The sequence below is a fragment of the Ostreococcus lucimarinus genome, chromosome 11 (assembly GCF_000092065.1).
Source record: "Ostreococcus lucimarinus CCE9901 chromosome 11, complete sequence".
Classification (NCBI taxonomy): domain Eukaryota; kingdom Viridiplantae; phylum Chlorophyta; class Mamiellophyceae; order Mamiellales; family Bathycoccaceae; genus Ostreococcus; species Ostreococcus sp. 'lucimarinus'.
In genome coordinates this window covers 1-15,640 of record NC_009365.1, presented here as the reverse complement: position 1 = coordinate 15,640, position 15,640 = coordinate 1, and the positions used below count along the sequence as shown (strand labels likewise).

At 58.1% G+C, this 15,640-nt stretch overlaps 10 protein-coding genes across 10 annotated transcripts; 6 read left to right on the top strand and 4 right to left on the bottom strand.

Moving 5' to 3' along the window:
* Positions 1-21: 21 nt before the first annotated feature.
* Positions 22-384, top strand: OSTLU_9112 (predicted protein; the record flags this gene model as incomplete). The annotated part of the gene is made up of 1 exon (XM_001420358.1): positions 22-384. A coding segment is annotated over one exon (363 nt), but the record flags the coding sequence as incomplete, so codon positions are not given.
* A 193-nt stretch (positions 385-577) lies between these two features.
* OSTLU_26336 (predicted protein) lies at positions 578-2,350 on the top strand (the record flags this gene model as incomplete). Its single annotated transcript, XM_001420357.1, has 1 exon — positions 578-2,350. One exon carries the CDS (start codon positions 578-580, stop codon positions 2,348-2,350), a length of 1,773 nt encoding a protein of 590 aa, XP_001420394.1.
* A 95-nt stretch (positions 2,351-2,445) lies between these two features.
* On the bottom strand, positions 2,446-3,126 carry OSTLU_26335 (predicted protein; the record flags this gene model as incomplete). The annotated part of the gene is made up of 2 exons (XM_001420197.1): positions 2,446-2,890; positions 3,107-3,126. 2 exons carry the CDS (start codon positions 3,124-3,126, stop codon positions 2,446-2,448), a joined length of 465 nt encoding a protein of 154 aa, XP_001420234.1.
* Positions 3,127-3,525: 399 nt separating this feature from the next.
* MCS (2-C-methyl-D-erythritol 2,4-cyclodiphosphate synthase, putative chloroplast precursor (MECPS) (MECDP-synthase) (ISPF)) lies at positions 3,526-4,065 on the top strand (the record flags this gene model as incomplete). The annotated part of the gene is made up of 1 exon (XM_001420356.1): positions 3,526-4,065. One exon carries the CDS (start codon positions 3,526-3,528, stop codon positions 4,063-4,065), a length of 540 nt encoding a protein of 179 aa, XP_001420393.1.
* A 168-nt stretch (positions 4,066-4,233) lies between these two features.
* OSTLU_9648 (predicted protein) lies at positions 4,234-4,563 on the bottom strand (the record flags this gene model as incomplete). The annotated part of the gene is made up of 1 exon (XM_001420196.1): positions 4,234-4,563. A coding segment is annotated over one exon (330 nt), but the record flags the coding sequence as incomplete, so codon positions are not given.
* Positions 4,564-5,514: 951 nt separating this feature from the next.
* On the top strand, positions 5,515-7,410 carry OSTLU_44250 (predicted protein; the record flags this gene model as incomplete). Its single annotated transcript, XM_001420355.1, has 1 exon — positions 5,515-7,410. A coding segment is annotated over one exon (1,896 nt), but the record flags the coding sequence as incomplete, so codon positions are not given.
* Positions 7,411-8,366: 956 nt separating this feature from the next.
* OSTLU_26331 (predicted protein) lies at positions 8,367-8,573 on the bottom strand (the record flags this gene model as incomplete). The annotated part of the gene is made up of 1 exon (XM_001420195.1): positions 8,367-8,573. The coding sequence occupies one exon, from the start codon at positions 8,571-8,573 to the stop codon at positions 8,367-8,369; it is 207 nt and encodes a 68-aa protein (XP_001420232.1).
* Positions 8,574-9,148: 575 nt separating this feature from the next.
* Positions 9,149-10,295, top strand: OSTLU_17201 (predicted protein; the record flags this gene model as incomplete). Its single annotated transcript, XM_001420354.1, has 2 exons — positions 9,149-10,136; positions 10,252-10,295. The coding sequence occupies 2 exons, from the start codon at positions 9,149-9,151 to the stop codon at positions 10,293-10,295; spliced, it is 1,032 nt and encodes a 343-aa protein (XP_001420391.1).
* Positions 10,296-11,680: 1,385 nt separating this feature from the next.
* On the bottom strand, positions 11,681-12,628 carry OSTLU_5433 (predicted protein; the record flags this gene model as incomplete). The annotated part of the gene is made up of 1 exon (XM_001420194.1): positions 11,681-12,628. A coding segment is annotated over one exon (948 nt), but the record flags the coding sequence as incomplete, so codon positions are not given.
* Positions 12,629-13,234: 606 nt separating this feature from the next.
* Positions 13,235-14,788, top strand: OSTLU_26328 (predicted protein; the record flags this gene model as incomplete). The annotated part of the gene is made up of 1 exon (XM_001420353.1): positions 13,235-14,788. One exon carries the CDS (start codon positions 13,235-13,237, stop codon positions 14,786-14,788), a length of 1,554 nt encoding a protein of 517 aa, XP_001420390.1.
* Between the last annotated feature and the right edge of the window lie 852 nt (positions 14,789-15,640).

Sequence of the window (15,640 nt, the reverse complement as noted above, 5' to 3'; positions counted from 1 at the left end):
GAAGCCACGCGTTTGCGCGCCGAGCAAAACGCCAGATTCACCGAGACGAGAAATTTCGCGGGTAAGATGGTGGAGGTCGAGACCGAGATCGTGGAGGGGAGCAAAGAGGCCAAGGCGCGCTCGAAGCGCGTCGAAATGCTCGCGAAGGGCGGCCTCGACGCCGTCTTAGCCGAACTCATGGAGCCTAAAAAGTTAAACGTGTTGGACAAGACCAAAGCCGACTGGCGCGGCGTCAAGGACGTGGACGTCGAGCTTCAGGAAGATTTACAGCACCATCAGCGCGGCGGTCGCACGTACCGCGAGCACCAGGACTTCTTACAGCAGGCAGACTACCGCGAGTACGAGCTCGAGCGCGACGCTCGCCTCGCCGCGCAATCAAAGCGAGGCGGCGCCTGAATCGCCGACGCCCGTAGTCTCGCGCGTGTCATGAAAACACGACTCCGTAGCCCTCGCGCGGTGGCGTCATTTCCCGTCGTTTCCCGTCGCCCGCACCGACGCGCGCTCGAACGGCGCGCGCGAGGACGCGACGGCGGCGCGAAGACCTCGCGCTCTTTCACGTCCGAAGAGCCCCGTCGTCATGCGCGCCGCGCCGGTGGCGTCGCCCGCGCGCACCGCGCGCGCGCGAGGTCTTCGACTTGCGGCGCGCGCGCGCGGCGATGGATGCGCGGTGACGCGTCGTGCGGTGACGCGATCGCCGGTGCGACGGGGACGAGGACGCGCGAATGCGACGCACGCGACGAATGCGGCGAAAGAACCGGTGTACTTGCTCGATTACGGCGCCGGGAACGTGCGATCGGTGAGAAACGCGGTGACGGCGCTCGGGTTTGAGGTGCGAGACGTCAAGACGCCGAAAGATTTGAGCGAAGCGAAGAAGTTGATCTTCCCGGGCGTGGGGGCGTATGGAAGTGCGATGGATATCTTGCGCGAGCGCGGGTTGATCGAGCCGTTGCGCGAGTACGTGAGAGCGGATAAGCCATTCTTGGGCGTGTGCCTCGGTTTGCAACTTTTATTCGACGGAAGCGAAGAGAGCGGGGGGGTCGAGGGCTTGGGACTGATTCCGGGGAGCGTCGATAAATTTCGCGGTGAGGGGCTGATTGTGCCTCACATCGGGTGGAACCTCACGAACACGAAAAAGTCGAGCGGGTTGATGGACGGCATGGAGAGCGAGCGCGTGTACTTTGTGCACTCGTACAGGGCGACGCCGACGGAGGCAAACAAGGATTGGGTGCTCGCGACGTGCGATTACGGCGGAGAATTCATCGCGAGCGTGCAGAAGGGAAACGTCATGGCGTGTCAGTTTCACCCGGAAAAGTCTGGCGCCACTGGTTTGGGGGTGTTTCAGCGCTTTCTGGAGGACGCCAAGCCGACGGGGCAATTCGGCACGGCGCCGAGCGTGACAAACGGTTTAGCGAGGCGCGTTATCGCGTGCCTAGACGTACGCTCGAACGATAGCGGAGACTTGGTAGTGACGAAGGGTGACTCGTACGACGTACGCGAGAAGGATGAAGGTGGTGACGTGAGAAACTTAGGCAAGCCGGTTGAATTAGCGGGCAAATATTTCAAGCAAGGCGCGGACGAAGTCGCGTTCCTTAACATCACGGGCTACAGAGACTTGCCACTCACGGATGCACCCATGCTAGAGGTCCTTCGTCGCTCGAGTGAAACCGTATTCGTGCCGCTCACGGTTGGTGGGGGCATTCGTGACTTCACCGATAGCAACGGCAAGTCGTACACCGCGCTCGAGGTGGCGAGCGCGTACTTTGCGAGCGGCGCCGACAAGGTGTCGATCGGAAGCGATGCCGTGTACGTCGCCGAAGATTGGTACGCATCTGGCAAGGTGAACACGGGCAAGACGAGCGTAGAACAAATCTCCGAGCGTTACGGTGTGCAAGCGGTGGTGATTTCGATTGACCCGCGCCGGCAATACGTCGCCGATCCATCGATGACGAAGAACAAGTGCGTGGAAACGTCTCGCCCGGGCCCGAACGGAGAAAAGTATGTGTGGTTCCAGTGCACCGTGAAGGGTGGACGCGAAGGTCGCGATATCGGTGCGTATGAGCTCGCCATCGCCATGGAGGCTCTCGGTGCGGGAGAGATTCTTTTGAACTGCATCGACGAGGACGGCCAAGGAAACGGCTTCGATCACGAGCTCGTAAACCTGGTGTCGGACGCGGTGGGCATTCCCGTCATCGCCTCGTCCGGTGCGGGATGCCCCGAACACTTCACCAACGTTTTCAACGTCACCAAGTGTTCGGCCGCGCTCGCAGCCGGTATATTTCATCGCGAAGAGGTCTTGGTGAGCGAAGTCAAGGCGCACATGACTTCGAACGGGTTGCCGACGCGCGCGTAGATTCTTTGTTGAGGTCATTTAATAGTAATTATACCGTGTAATCGATCATTACAACGTACTACTCGTAATAAAGGGGTCATACTACATACGATTGATTACTTTTCGTCCGCGTTGCACGCGGCGCGGACATTTTCTTTCAAAATGTCCGCCTTCGCGCCGCTCCACTCGCCCACGCGCTCGCCGTTGCGGAAGAGCAGGAACAGCGGCACCACACGCACGCCCCACTCCTTCATCAAAGCCCGCGACTCCAAATCAGTGTCGCCCATGATCTTCACGAACGTCACCTTTGGTAACTCTTGCGAAAGCCCGACGAAGGTTGGGTAAATCATCTTGCACGGCCCGCACGTCTTCGTGGAGATTTGCACCGCCACCAACCCGCTCCCAGCCGCGGCGCTCACGGCTTCAAACTCGGGTTTATTATTGGCAAACTTGACGTTACCGTCCGTCTCGCCCTCACCCGCGCGCACGCGGAGTTGTCGTTTCGCCGTCGTTTGTCGGCGTCGCGCCGCGAACGCCGTCGTCGGCGTCGTCGTCTTGGAGCTGCGCGCGCGAACGCGGCGGTTTCCGGGTCAGTCCTCGCGTCCGCGTCTTCATCCATCGATCGCGGCCCGTCGCGCGTCCACGCGCGCGACCGTCGCCGTCGCGTCGTCTCGCGAGGGTCGTCTCATCGTCGTTTCGATCGCTCGATCGACTCGACGCGCGGCGATCGATTCGATTCGATTCGATTCGATTCGTCCACTGCCCGTCGTCGCGCACCTCAGGCACCGCATCGCCATCTATTCTCTCGGTCGCTCGTCGCTCGTCGCTCGTCGCTCGTCGTCGTCGTCGTCGCGAACGAATCGCGTCGTCGTGCGGATGGCGCGCCATCCGCGGCACCCGCGCCCCGAGGGTCGAGATGATGCGCGCGCGCGTGAAAAAGGTGGCGCGTCGATCGCGGCGAATACGACTCTGGCGTTGAAAAAAAAAAACCGAAGACGCGCGACGCGTTCGGATAAACGACGCCGCGCCGCGCCGACCCCGACGCGCCGGCGCACCGCGACGGCGCCGAACCTACGACGACGATGGCGACGATGGCGATGATGACGACGACGACGACGACGCGCGCGGCGCGGTCGGCGCGCGCGGGGACGACGACGACGACGTCGGCGTCGAGACCGATCGGGACGCGACGCGCGATGCGCGCGCGCGCCGAGGCGACGGTGGACGGCGCGGCGCCGGTGCTGCCGTTCCGCGTCGGGCACGGGTTCGATTTACATCGTCTCGAATCCACGGCGGAGTTCCCGGAGCTGAAACTGATCATCGGTGGGATAGAGATTCCGCACGACCGCGGGTGCGTGGCGCACAGCGACGGCGACGTGTTGATGCACTGCGTCGTGGACGCCATCACGGGTGCGCTCGGATTGCCGGATATCGGACAGCTGTTCCCCGACACCGACCCGAAATGGAAAGGGCAAACGAGCGACGTGTTCGTCAAGGAAGCGGTGCGGTTGATGAAACTGGAAGGGTACTCCATAGGCAACTTGGACTGCACGCTCATCGCGCAGCGACCGAAGATTTCGCCGCACAAGGATAATATTCGAGCCAATGTGGCGAAGGTTTTGGGCGTGCACGAGGCGGTGGTGAACGTCAAGGCGAAGACGCACGAAAAGGTGGATTCTTTGGGGGAGAACCGTAGCATCGCGTGCCACACCGTCATCATGTTGATTAAAGATTAAACACGCGACGTCTCGACGTCGCTCGCGTTGTGATGAATTTTTATCCGTATCTTACAAAACTTACAGCGTGCTCTCTTTGGCGTCGATGGTGCTTACATACCTTTACGTGTTTTGGACATGCGTCTTCGTCTTCGTCGTCGTGCGCGCTCACTCGAGGCCCAAAATGTACGACTCGAGGTGGGAAATCTCCGACCGAGACTCGGCCAGCAAAGCTTTCAAAACTTCGCCGATGCTGACCACGCCCAGAACGCGCGGTTCGATCGGCGATTGATCTTTTGGATTCACGCCTTTAGACGCGATGACGGGGATGTGACGCAGGCGATTGTTCGTCATGCTCTCCATCGCCGCCAGAACAGAATCTTCGGGCGACACCGACACGAGCTTTGCGATTTTCTTTGAAGCGTCGCGAAAAGATGTCATCACCTCGCTCACTTTCGTCGACGCGGAGATGAAACCTCGCGCGACCGCGTTGAGGTAATCGCGCTCGGTCAAGATGCCGATGATGGCGTTGTTGCTCGCGGAAAGTTCCAATTCCTCTTGAGTAATCGTGCCCGAACGGTCCACGTCGAGCGCGCGAGTATCCATGACGACGAGCGCGGACAGGTCGGTGAGATGCATCTGACGCACGGCTTCGGACACGCGCGCGTCGCCATCGATCCAGTGCGATTTCCCAAACGCCTTGTGTTTATCCGACGTCGCGTTCAGTACGTCGCCGATGACGGGCGCCCCGTACGTGCAGAAGTGATTAGCCTCAAAGTGTTGCGTCGATTTGCATCGCTTTGCCGCCGCCGCCAAGATGTCGCGGCACAGGCACGGCGACCCACGCGTCGTCGATTCATCCTTCACCAACGCCGATACATTCGTCGTCGTCGTCGTCGTCGCCGTCGTCGCGTCGCGCGCGAACGCCGACGCCGTTCCGAGAAGGCCAACCGTCCACGGCGGCACCCGAAACGCCAAATCGCGCGAGCGCGCGCGCGCGCGTTCGATCGTCTTGATTCGCGCCAGACGGCGCATTCCGCGCTACCGTCACGCGCGTTCGCGCTCCACTCGCGTCGTCGTCGGAGAGGCGCGATCGATCGATCGTCGTCGTCGTCGTCGTCGTCGTCGAGTGTCGCGAGTCCGCATCCACGTCAGCCTCCGAGACGGGCGCGTCGGGCGTCGCCTGCGGGGGGCGAACTTGGACGAATTCGGGCGTCGCGCGCGGGGCGGATTAGGGTCTAGAGCTACGATTTCACGCCGCATCGTGGTATCTCAGAGTGCCATCTGAGTATTTATCACGTCGACACGGCCTCGCCCGCGTCGCGCCGTCGCCAGACCGCGGCCGCGCGCGCGATGGCCGGGGCGACGGCGATGGCGCTTCGGTCGTCCCCGACGACGACGACGACGACGACGACGACGACGACGGCGCGGTCGTCGAGTGGACGAGGACGAAGAACGATGCGATCCGTGATGACGCGCGCGGTGCCTTCGATCGACGCGCGCGCGCGCGCGCACGCGACGCAGACGCGACGTCGTCCACGACGCGCGCATCTTTATCATCCATCGACGCGCGCGCGATCGTCGACGGCGCCGAGGGCGTTCTTGGACCGCCTGAGCGGGAACGCGACGGCGACGGGTGATAAGCAACAGCGCGATCTGTTCGCGCAGACGAAACGGGCCGAGGTGCGGATTCCGGGATTCTTGGCGTACGTGGACGTGGACGAGGCGACGTCGACGCGAGGCGCGGAGGTCGTCGACGCGGTTTTACACGCGGGAGCGACGTGCGTGGCGCTGCGAGAGTACGGCGTCGACGGTACGGGCGGAGGAAATTCCGGGAAGAAATTGTACGAAGCCGCGACGACGCTCAAGACGCTCGTGCGTGGACGAGCGTGCGTGTTGATTGTGGACAGAACGGATATCGCCGCGAGCGCCGAGTTGGACGGCGTCGTGCTCACGGATGACGGCGTGCCGACGGTCGTGGCCAGAAAAGCGCTCCCTGAAACAGCTGTCGTGGCGCACGAGAGCGAAAGCGCCGAAGAAGCGGAGAAGGCGAGCAAAGAAGGCGCCGACTTGCTCCTCGTGCGCGACGTCGCGATGTTGGAGGCGATTCGCCAGTCGGTGAGCGTGCCGATTTTCGTGGACGCCGCGGACGGTCTCGGCGCCCTGGCGAGCGAGAATTCGTCCACACTGCAAGATCTCGCGGCAAAAGGTGCGAATGGGGTCACGATACGCAATCTCACTAAAGATCCAGCGAGCGGTGATGAGGCTTTACTACAGTCCGCCGTGCGCGCGGTGGCGAACGCGTTGGAACAAAGTTACGAGGCGTTGGGCGATTCGAAGGGCGCGAACGGGTCAGCGCCGCAAGTCACGCCGAAAAAGTTCAGTCTCGTTAGTGCGGACGGCGAAGAAATGATCGAACGCGAACGACAATTGGTGGAGGAAATCTTGAAATTTTTGCGCGAAAACTGCACGGATTTGGACGAGATCAAGTTGCTCGCCGAAGCGCGCAAAGGTTTGGAAGACTTGTTTCTCGTCGTCATTTGCGGCGAATTCAACGCGGGTAAGTCTTCTGTCATCAACGCTATGCTCGGCGACAAATTCGTCGCGGAAGGCATTCTTCCGACGACAAACGAAATCGCGGTGTTGCGATACTCTTCGAAAAAGTCGCGAGAGCAAACCGAAGACGGCTTCTTCAACGTCGGCATTCCCGCCGAGCTCTTACAGCAGATGAGAATCGTGGACACGCCCGGCACGAATGTGATTCTGCAACGCCAGCAGCGCTTGACGGAAGAATTTGTGCCGCGCGCCGATTTAGTGCTCTTCGTCTTGTCCGCCGATCGACCCATGACAGAGAGCGAGGTCAAGTTTTTGACGTATATTCGCAAGTGGGGGAAAAAGGTCGTCTTCGTGGTGAACAAGACGGATTTACTCTCCGATCTTGGAGACGTGGACGAAGTGGTGGCGTTTGTCAAAGAGAACGCGACGCGGTTGCTCAGTGTGAGCGATCCCGCGGTGCTTCCCGTGAGCTCGAGAAACGCTCTCAAGGCGAAGAAGGCGGATTCGTCAAACTACGCCAACTCGCGCGCGTTCGTCGAAAGCGGCTTCGGAAAGTTTGAAGATTACGTTATGTCATTCTTGGGGGGATCGGGCGAGCGTGCTGGGGAAGCACTGCGGCTTAAACTCTCGACGCCACTCAACGTGAGCGAGCTCTTGCTCAATGCCGCTGAACAAATTCTAGAAGGAGAAGACGAGGAAGCAAAGTCTGAAGTCGCGATGGCGACGGGGGTCACGTCACAAATGGAGAGCTACCGACAAGAAATGATTACCGACGCGGCGGCGCAGCGAGCGGCCGCGCGCGAGGTCGTGCAAGCGGCGGCAAAGCGCGCAGAGAAGATCGTAGACGAGTCTCTTCGATTGTCCAACGCCGCATCTCTGTTCAGCACGTACATCTTAGGTTCGGGCCCGAGCTCGGTCGAGTCGCGATACAAGTCCACCGTGTTGGGCGATTCCGAGGAAAAGCTCAGCGCCTCAGTTCGAGAGTTTTCGGCGTGGTTGAAACGAAACAATGAGACGCAACTCAAAGCGTACGCTGATGCCGTCGAGGCGCGCGGGTTCGACACTTCCCTCGCCCGTCTCTCCGCGCAATGGGACGCTGACGACGCCGGCGAAAATATCGCCGCATCTAGCAAGGCAAGCATGGACGTGGTGACGAGTTTCGATCACGATTCTGCGGCGAGAATGCTCGACGAATCGATTCGAGGTGCGGTGAATTCAACGATTGGCTCTGCTGGAGCGGCTTTCGTTGTCGCGTTCTTCGCCACCGGGTACATGAACTCTTTCTCGGAAGACGTGTTGGTGTACGCGCTCGCGCTCGCTGGCGCATACATATCCGTCTTGTCACTTCCGCTCAAGCGAGGCGAGACCAAGGCGAAAATTCGCCGCACCGCTGAAACGTTCCTGAACGAGCTGGAGGGGTCGATGGAGACCGAGTGCACAAAGGAAGTGGGTCAAGTGACTCAAAGCATCGCTGCGATTTGCGCTCCGTGGGAAGCCGCCGCGCGCGCAGAAGCGTCTCGCGTCGCTGAATGTCTCGACGCGCGTCGCTCGCTAAAAAAATCTTTAGATGACATCATGCGCGATGTCGCCAATTTGTAAGCCATATTTCGGCCGACAGATAGCAGTTCGTCGATCCGTGCCGAGTTCGCCATCGCCAGGGACGGCGACGGCGCGAACGGAGCACGCGGGCGTCGTCTAACTTTATTGTTATTACACGGTATCGCCGCTGTAGAGCCACGCTCGCGACGCGCGACGTGTCTTCGAATTCAATTCGTCGTCGCCGCGCCGCCGCCAGCCGTCTCGCGTTCCTTCAGTCGTTCGCACACCGCTCTAAACTCGTCCAGTTCGCTCACGTACTGCTTCAGCGCGCCTTCCAACAACGCGTTCGTTCGTTTTCGCTCGCCATCACCGCGCGCTTCAGCCGCGAGCGCCAACGCGCGCGCGACCACGTCGGCCGAGTGCGCACCAGCCATGCTCGCGCGATCCCCTCCGTTTCGAGTCGACGCCGCGCCGCGGACGTCTTCCTGGCGCGTCGACACGCCGCTTTCGCCGTCCATACTCTCGCACGGCGATGACGTCGCCGCGCGCGGCGGTGAGCGGCGGTGTGACCGCGGCGTCAGATGCGCGCGCGAGATGGCGCGATGCCGATGACGACGAGAGCGAAATACTCGATAGCGGTCGTGAACGCGACGCTCGATCGACGGCGAACGCGACGATAACGACGCGCCGAACAAACTGCGATCGCGCGACGGCCGTCGTTCGATCGATCGATCGCGTCGAAGCGACCGGTTGACTTCGGTTCGGTTCCACCTCGCGAATGTTTCCTCTTCAACGTCGACACCCCGCGGGCGACGCGCATCGTTTTCGACGGAGCGATCGAAGGGCGAAGACGACACTGTCTCGCGGCGATCGAGGATCGAGATGGCTCACGCTCGCGCGCACGATCGTCGCGTGCATCTTGCTGGTGATATTCTCGAGGCGGCGCTGGCGGCGTCTCGACGACGCCAGTCTCGAGGTCGGGGCGAAGCCTTCGTTCACACCTCGTAAGATGCGCGGACGCAAAATGCATGAGTGCGACAAGCTCGCTACGTCATGGATCGATGAGCAGAGGGGTGCGCACGAGCGCAGAGTGCGAGCTCGCGACGACGACGCGCAACGACGATTTTTATACTTTCTTCACATTCCGAGGACGGCGGGACGGAGCTTTCATTGGTGCTTCTTGAAACCGTCTTTTAAGGATCACGAACTCTGCGGAAATCAGTACACAGGACTCAGAATCGATCCCCGCGAGCCAACGTGCGAGTTTTTAGCGACGCACGATGACTACAGCTTGATTGAACGGTTTACGGAACAACCGCGCGTCGTGACCATGCTACGGAAGCCGTCAGCACGCGCGCTATCGTCGTACGAATTTTCGATCGAAGTCGCGGCGAGAAGTTTCGGGAAAGAGCCAGTGAACACGACGCGTGTGCAGACGCGAGATGTTTGGCCTTGGAGCGTGTTGACGCGCTTCATGGACGACGAGCTGCGATCTTACGACGACGCCGTGAATGCGGATGGGCGAAACGAACTCTCGATTTCAAACGTATACGATAATGCATTGTATACGCCGTTCGAAGATTGGGCGGAAATGAAGATGGTTCACGACGACATTCACAATGGACAGTTCTTCCAATTGCTCGGGTTGACGAATAACACCGACGACGCGGTGGAACCTCGAGCGGCTGAATTGCGGGAGTGCGCGCTTTGGCGAGGTACAAAAGCATCCAAAATGATGATGGATTACGCGAAAGAACGTCTAGAGCACGAGGTGGACGTACTGGCTCTGCACGAGCGACTTGACGAGTCCATAGAATTAGCCGCGCGACAGCTCGATTTGCCGCTCAGCGCAAACGCAAACTTTGCCGATCCGACTCAAATCGACGCTCAAAACGTTAAAAGTCGAATTTCCAAGGTTGGGACCTCGTTCAAAAGCGATGACGCGAGCGATTGCGTGGATGTGGTGGGGTTTTCATTTAGATTTAGCAAGCTCAAAAGTGAAGCGCTGAAAGAAGCGTCGTTTCGGGAGCGCTACGCGTCGGTGCTCGAAGAAGGAGTGTCCATGAGATGTGGCGTGGACAAGTCAAACGTGCAGATTTGGCCCATGGATAGCGATGACGACTGGACAAAGAATTTTGAAGGGTTTCACATCATGACCGTCGCGTTCACGCGACGCGTAGATAGTCAAGGTGGGGAGGATTCTGCAGAGGCGTCTTACGACGACGTACCAGAATCCGCTCGAGCGTTGTTCGCAGTCCTGGAACGTCATAAAGCCTTCGAGACGCTCATCGCACCAAACGTTAATACGGATGAGACCTACGGATCGTTCGAGGTCAGTGCTTTCGGGGTGTTTATCGACTGCAAACCCGATTCCGGGACGACGGTGAAACGATCGAAGAACGTGCGACGAAACGTCGGCGAGCAGTATCGCGTGTGCGAGGCGAATCAGTTCGCCAAGTACAAGCGACTGCGTAAAAACGCTCTCAAACACATCACTGATCGCATCGACGGTACGTACGAGACTTTCAGTTCAAGCGGACGGAAGAGAATTTCTCAGCGCGTCATCGCTCGCGTCGACGAGTTGAATTTTCTCGATTACGAATTGTGGGCGTTCGCGAATCGCCTATTTGACGCGCGCGTGCGCGCGTTCGCGCGCGACGACGCGACCGAGCCGCTCGAGCGCTTGCCTAGAAAAGATTTCGACACTTCGAGCGCCGAATCTGGCGCGAATGAGGCCCGAAACGAGGCCGAAGTAGATGACACGGCGAGTTGAGTTGTAGCAAAGCGCGAAAACAGCAAAACAGCACCGACTACACAACTACCTAGACTTTGAGCGACGCTGAAATGGATTCGATTTTCGAGGCATAGGCGGCGCTTTTACGCCTTTAGCTTTTCTACGTTTGTGTTTGGGTAGCTTACCGCGGTCGTATTCCTCGTCGAACTGATCGTATTCGCGACGCAAGCGTTTCGCCGTCGCCGCCTTCTTGAAGCCACCTTGATCACTCTCGCGCTCGTCATCGTCGTCGTCGCAATCTTCCCATTTCGTAGAAGGCATATTTTCGATCCACTCCTTCACTTTGAAACCGCCACTCACATACTTCTTCGCGTTCCGAGTTCTCACGGGAGAATCGAGCGATACGCTCGGAATATCTTCGAGGGTAACGCCGACGCTCAATCGTTTCAATCGACGATGCAATAACGCGCGCTTGGCTGAATCGAACGCACTGCGCACCGAAGGCGACTTACTGCGCCCCGCTCGAATAGATTTTCCGATCGGTGACGCAGATGCGCGCAGCCTCTTCTTTTCTCTACCCTTTTCGTGTAGTTTTCGCACTTCCGATTGACGAGGCAGTGGCGGAGGCTCAACCTTTCGCTTCGGCTCAACCTTTCGCTTCGGCACAACTTCGGCTTCGATGGACTTCTTTTTCATCTTCTGCTTCGCCTTTTGTTCCTTTTGCGCCGCCGCAGCTTTCTTCGTTAAGTCTGGAATATTTTGATGAATCGCCGTCGTTGATTCTTCCTCAAACGTTCCAGGCGCGTCGCGGCGAGCATAAAAGAGTAAATACGCTTGCTGCTTGAGCACCACTTTTTCACTCACTGAGGTAATTTCATCGTCATCCATCAAGCACCAAGTTCCCGTTGCCACCTTGACAAAACAGTAATAATGACCGCTATTTGAGCTGTTACCCGCGTGCACGAGCACGCCGTACAAATCGTAAACTGCCTTTCCTCTCGACGTAAGACCTTCGTCTGAAGTGTATGGCGTGATATCGAGCTCCAGAGGGTACTCAACGAAATGATTCAGCTTTCCTCTCCCGAAAGGCACGTATGCAAACCTCTTCAACTGTAACGCGAGCACGTTTGGTGCCTGATTCACCGTGAACTGCTTCGAAGCCTTCGTCAAGTGACTCTTTGAATTCGCGCTTTTGCCTTCGCACCTATACTTGTTGTCACCGTCGAGCACTTCAGTGTGCGTGAACATCTTGAAAGCACCTAATACACTTTTCGCCCGGCCAACTTCCAAGGATAAGTCAAGAAATGGATCGAACGTCTCCGAGTTGCGACCGCACGTCTTACAATTCACCTGTGAGCGCAGCCGACCTCCAAAAACCTTCCAAACAAAGCTCGTCTCCGCACGCGCCGAATTCGGCGATATCTTTGGCTTAACTACTTCGACACACTTCTTATGCATCGCATCTAACAAACAACGCGCCAACTCGTGAGCATCTTCCTGTCGACCTTTACGAAAGGTCTTTGAAAGCGCTCTTAAATTCTTCACCAACGCCGTCGGCGCAATCGTTCTCCCACTCGAGTTCAACGCCCGAGCCACGTGCTCACCGATTTCATACAAAGCGTTGAATGAACCGCCCGTTTTATATTTCTTGTGCTCTCCGCGCAGCGCGAAGTTCGCCAACGCCGGTGTATGTGTTAAGCACTGGAGGACCGAATTCAGAAAGCACGTGTTTCCGAGGTTGGCCAGCCCCGCGCCCGCTCGTCGCGCGCCGGCCCATTTCATACGCACATCGCACAACGCGTACAAGTCGTCACCTCTGTCGTTACCTCTCGTGCTCATCCCACGTCGATGCTCATGCGTTTCTGCGATCATGGTCGCTCCGGCGTCTTCAAACGCGGCGACGTCGCCGTTCAGAACGATGACGTTTCGCAGCAAGTCGACGTCAACAAGCGGGCGATCGGGTCTTCTGGCTCGAACGAAGCGCACGCGCCGTTCTTTCACCGCTGTTGTACCGCCGACGAAGCCTTTCACACCGTTATTCGAAGACGCTGGCTGTCGCTGTCGCTGTTGATTCAGCCGCGATTGAAAGGCGGCTCCCGAATGCTTCTTCCCCATGCACGCGCGAACGGACGCGACGGAAGGCGACGCGCGCGATCGCGGTCGCGTTGTCGCACACGAATCAACCTTTATCGATTTCTTTCGCTCGAGGCGAACGTATGACTGACTACGCACGCGCAGGTCACGACGCGTTGTGCGGCGCTTGCGCGTATGTACTGTAGCGAGAAAGCGAGACCAAGAACCTTGAGAGAACGCCAGAACGCGCGTCCGCTCCTCCGTCGCCGCGGGCGCGCGGCGCAGGTCATGAATCGCCGAAGACGCGCCGAAGACGGTGATGATATCGAAGCTGTCGTCGAACGCCGCGTGTCGAGTAAAAAAGCACGTCCACCGGCGAGGACGACATTCCTTCGACGGATTACTTTTGCGTTGACGACGGCGTTGGTGACGTTCGCGTGCGTGAAGAATGACCTATACGCGAACATGAGGAAGCCAGAAGTTTACAAGGTGGTTGATGCCGGTCGCGGCACCGTGCGTTGGGCCATCGAAGAACGCGTGAGCGCGTGGAACGGCGTCGGCGCGCACGCGGCGAAGTTTCCCGATGAGTTTGGTTTGAGGCGAGTGCAAAGTATGTGCGATGAAATCGCGGTAGGCTCGCTCAGCGCCACGTATTGGCCTTTGAACGTGAACTCATCTGGATTTTCGGATTCGCGCGCGCTTTGCGAAGCGCTCAACGATTTGCCTGGTACTTTGCGGTTGTACACGTTGAAAACGCCGCGCGTCACGCGCTTGAAGTACGCCTTCGCAGAAAAAATACCAACGTTTAATCGCGGTTACGGCGTCGAGACTTACCTAGCTCGAGAGATTGAACGAGGTCCATTCGCGACGCGGTCGTTCAAGGACGCGACGGCGATCTTCATCCCCGTCAGACCGTACCTCCAGCGACTGCTCACGGCTGAAGCGTACGTCATGGCAGGCCCGGCTAAAGGGTCGAACAACAACGGTGCGATTCGTCAAGCGATTCGCGATAGACTATCTCGCGACATTGAGCGCGTGAAAGCGATCAACGCCGAGGCGTGGACGTCCAAACAAAAGTGCGCGCGCGTCGTCATGACGAATATAGATATCGGACTCTCGGCGTTCGATTCCTCCGATGACGAAGTCCGACACGGTGCTGTGGTGATAACTGGCAACTCTGAATTGCCGATACAAAATTCAGAAGACGCCAAAGACGACGAGGCGAGAGCGAGAAGAGCGAACGCAGTGCAAGCTGGTTTTGATCCGGCTCGCCACGTCGCTATCTGGTTCGGAATTTCGAGTCATCTACCTCGCGAAGTCGTGCGCATGGGCGCGCTCAAATCGACGAACGTAAGAACCATTGAAGTTTCGTTCCGAGGATCCATGCATCGGGGTGGCGTGCGACGAGTCGTGTTTCCAACTTTAAAGCAAGCGGAGGCGGGACGGGGGTGGGACTTGAGTACGAGCGGACAAGACAAGCCGCGAGACTACATGACGATGCTGTCCAAGAGCAAATATTGCCTGTACGTCTACGGCGATCGCGCGCACACCGCGCGGTTGTACGACATCATCACATTTGGGTGCGTGCCCGTGATCGTCGCGGACGGCTATGATCTACCGTTCAGTTGGCTCTTCGATTGGTCGAAATTCAGCGTGAGAGTGCTCGAAGACGACGTAGCGACTTTGCCAAGCATTCTCGACCGCGCTGATTATGATTCTTTGCGCAGAGAGCTCGTGAAAGTTCATTCATTTTTTCAATACCACAATCGTGGTAGTATTTTCGGCGACGCTTTCTGGATCACCATGTTAGGCGTGCGGCGGCAGCTCGCGAAGTGCACGTAGACATCCAGCATAGAAACCTAGAATGGTTGAATCGTCGCACCGCACGAGCGTCAATGGTGAAAGCACCGAACGACTTCTTGAGCGAAAGCGTAGAAACTTAGAAATTGATTTGCACATTTGCAAAGAAAACGATAAACGAACGTAACGAGTGTTCGCGCTACTCGCACGTCGCCGTCGTCGCCCCCGCGTCATTCTCGAGCGAGCGCGCGTGAAGATACACATGTGTGAACCACACGGGGACCGAAAATGAACGATTGCTCGCTAGAAATAGAAGGGTTTAGGGTTCCATTATTTTCACAGAGGACAAACTACGACTGGTCGTTTGTCGTCCAACACGAACACTGAAGAAGGAACTTTGACGCAAGAGTCCGGAGACGTCCGGAGCGTCGAGGGGGAAGTCTGCGGTGCCGTGCTGGTCGACGAGTGCTGGCCGTAGGGTGTCGTGAAGGTGCACAGGAAGGATGCGAATGCTAGTGACTTTTTAGGGTTTAGTACGATCCAGAGAACCTAGGGTTGGGTGTAATAAGTATTAGCTAGTCGGTCGGTTACGGCACTTCTCCCGAAGCGCCTCCCTCCCTCATGCGTAGGGTTTAGGGTTTCGGTTTAGGGTTTAGGGTTTAGGGTTTATAGGGTTGGGTGTAATAAGTATTAGCTAGTCGGTCGGTTACGGCACTTCTCCCGAAGCGCCTCCCTCCCTCATGCGTAGGGTTTAGGGTTTCGGTTTAGGGTTTAGGGTTTAGGGTTTAGGGTTTAGGGTTTAGGGTTTAGGGTTTAGGGTTTAGGGTTTAGGGTTTAGGGTTTAGGGTTTAGGGTTTAGGGTTTAGGGTTTAGGGTTTAGGGTTTAGGGTTTAG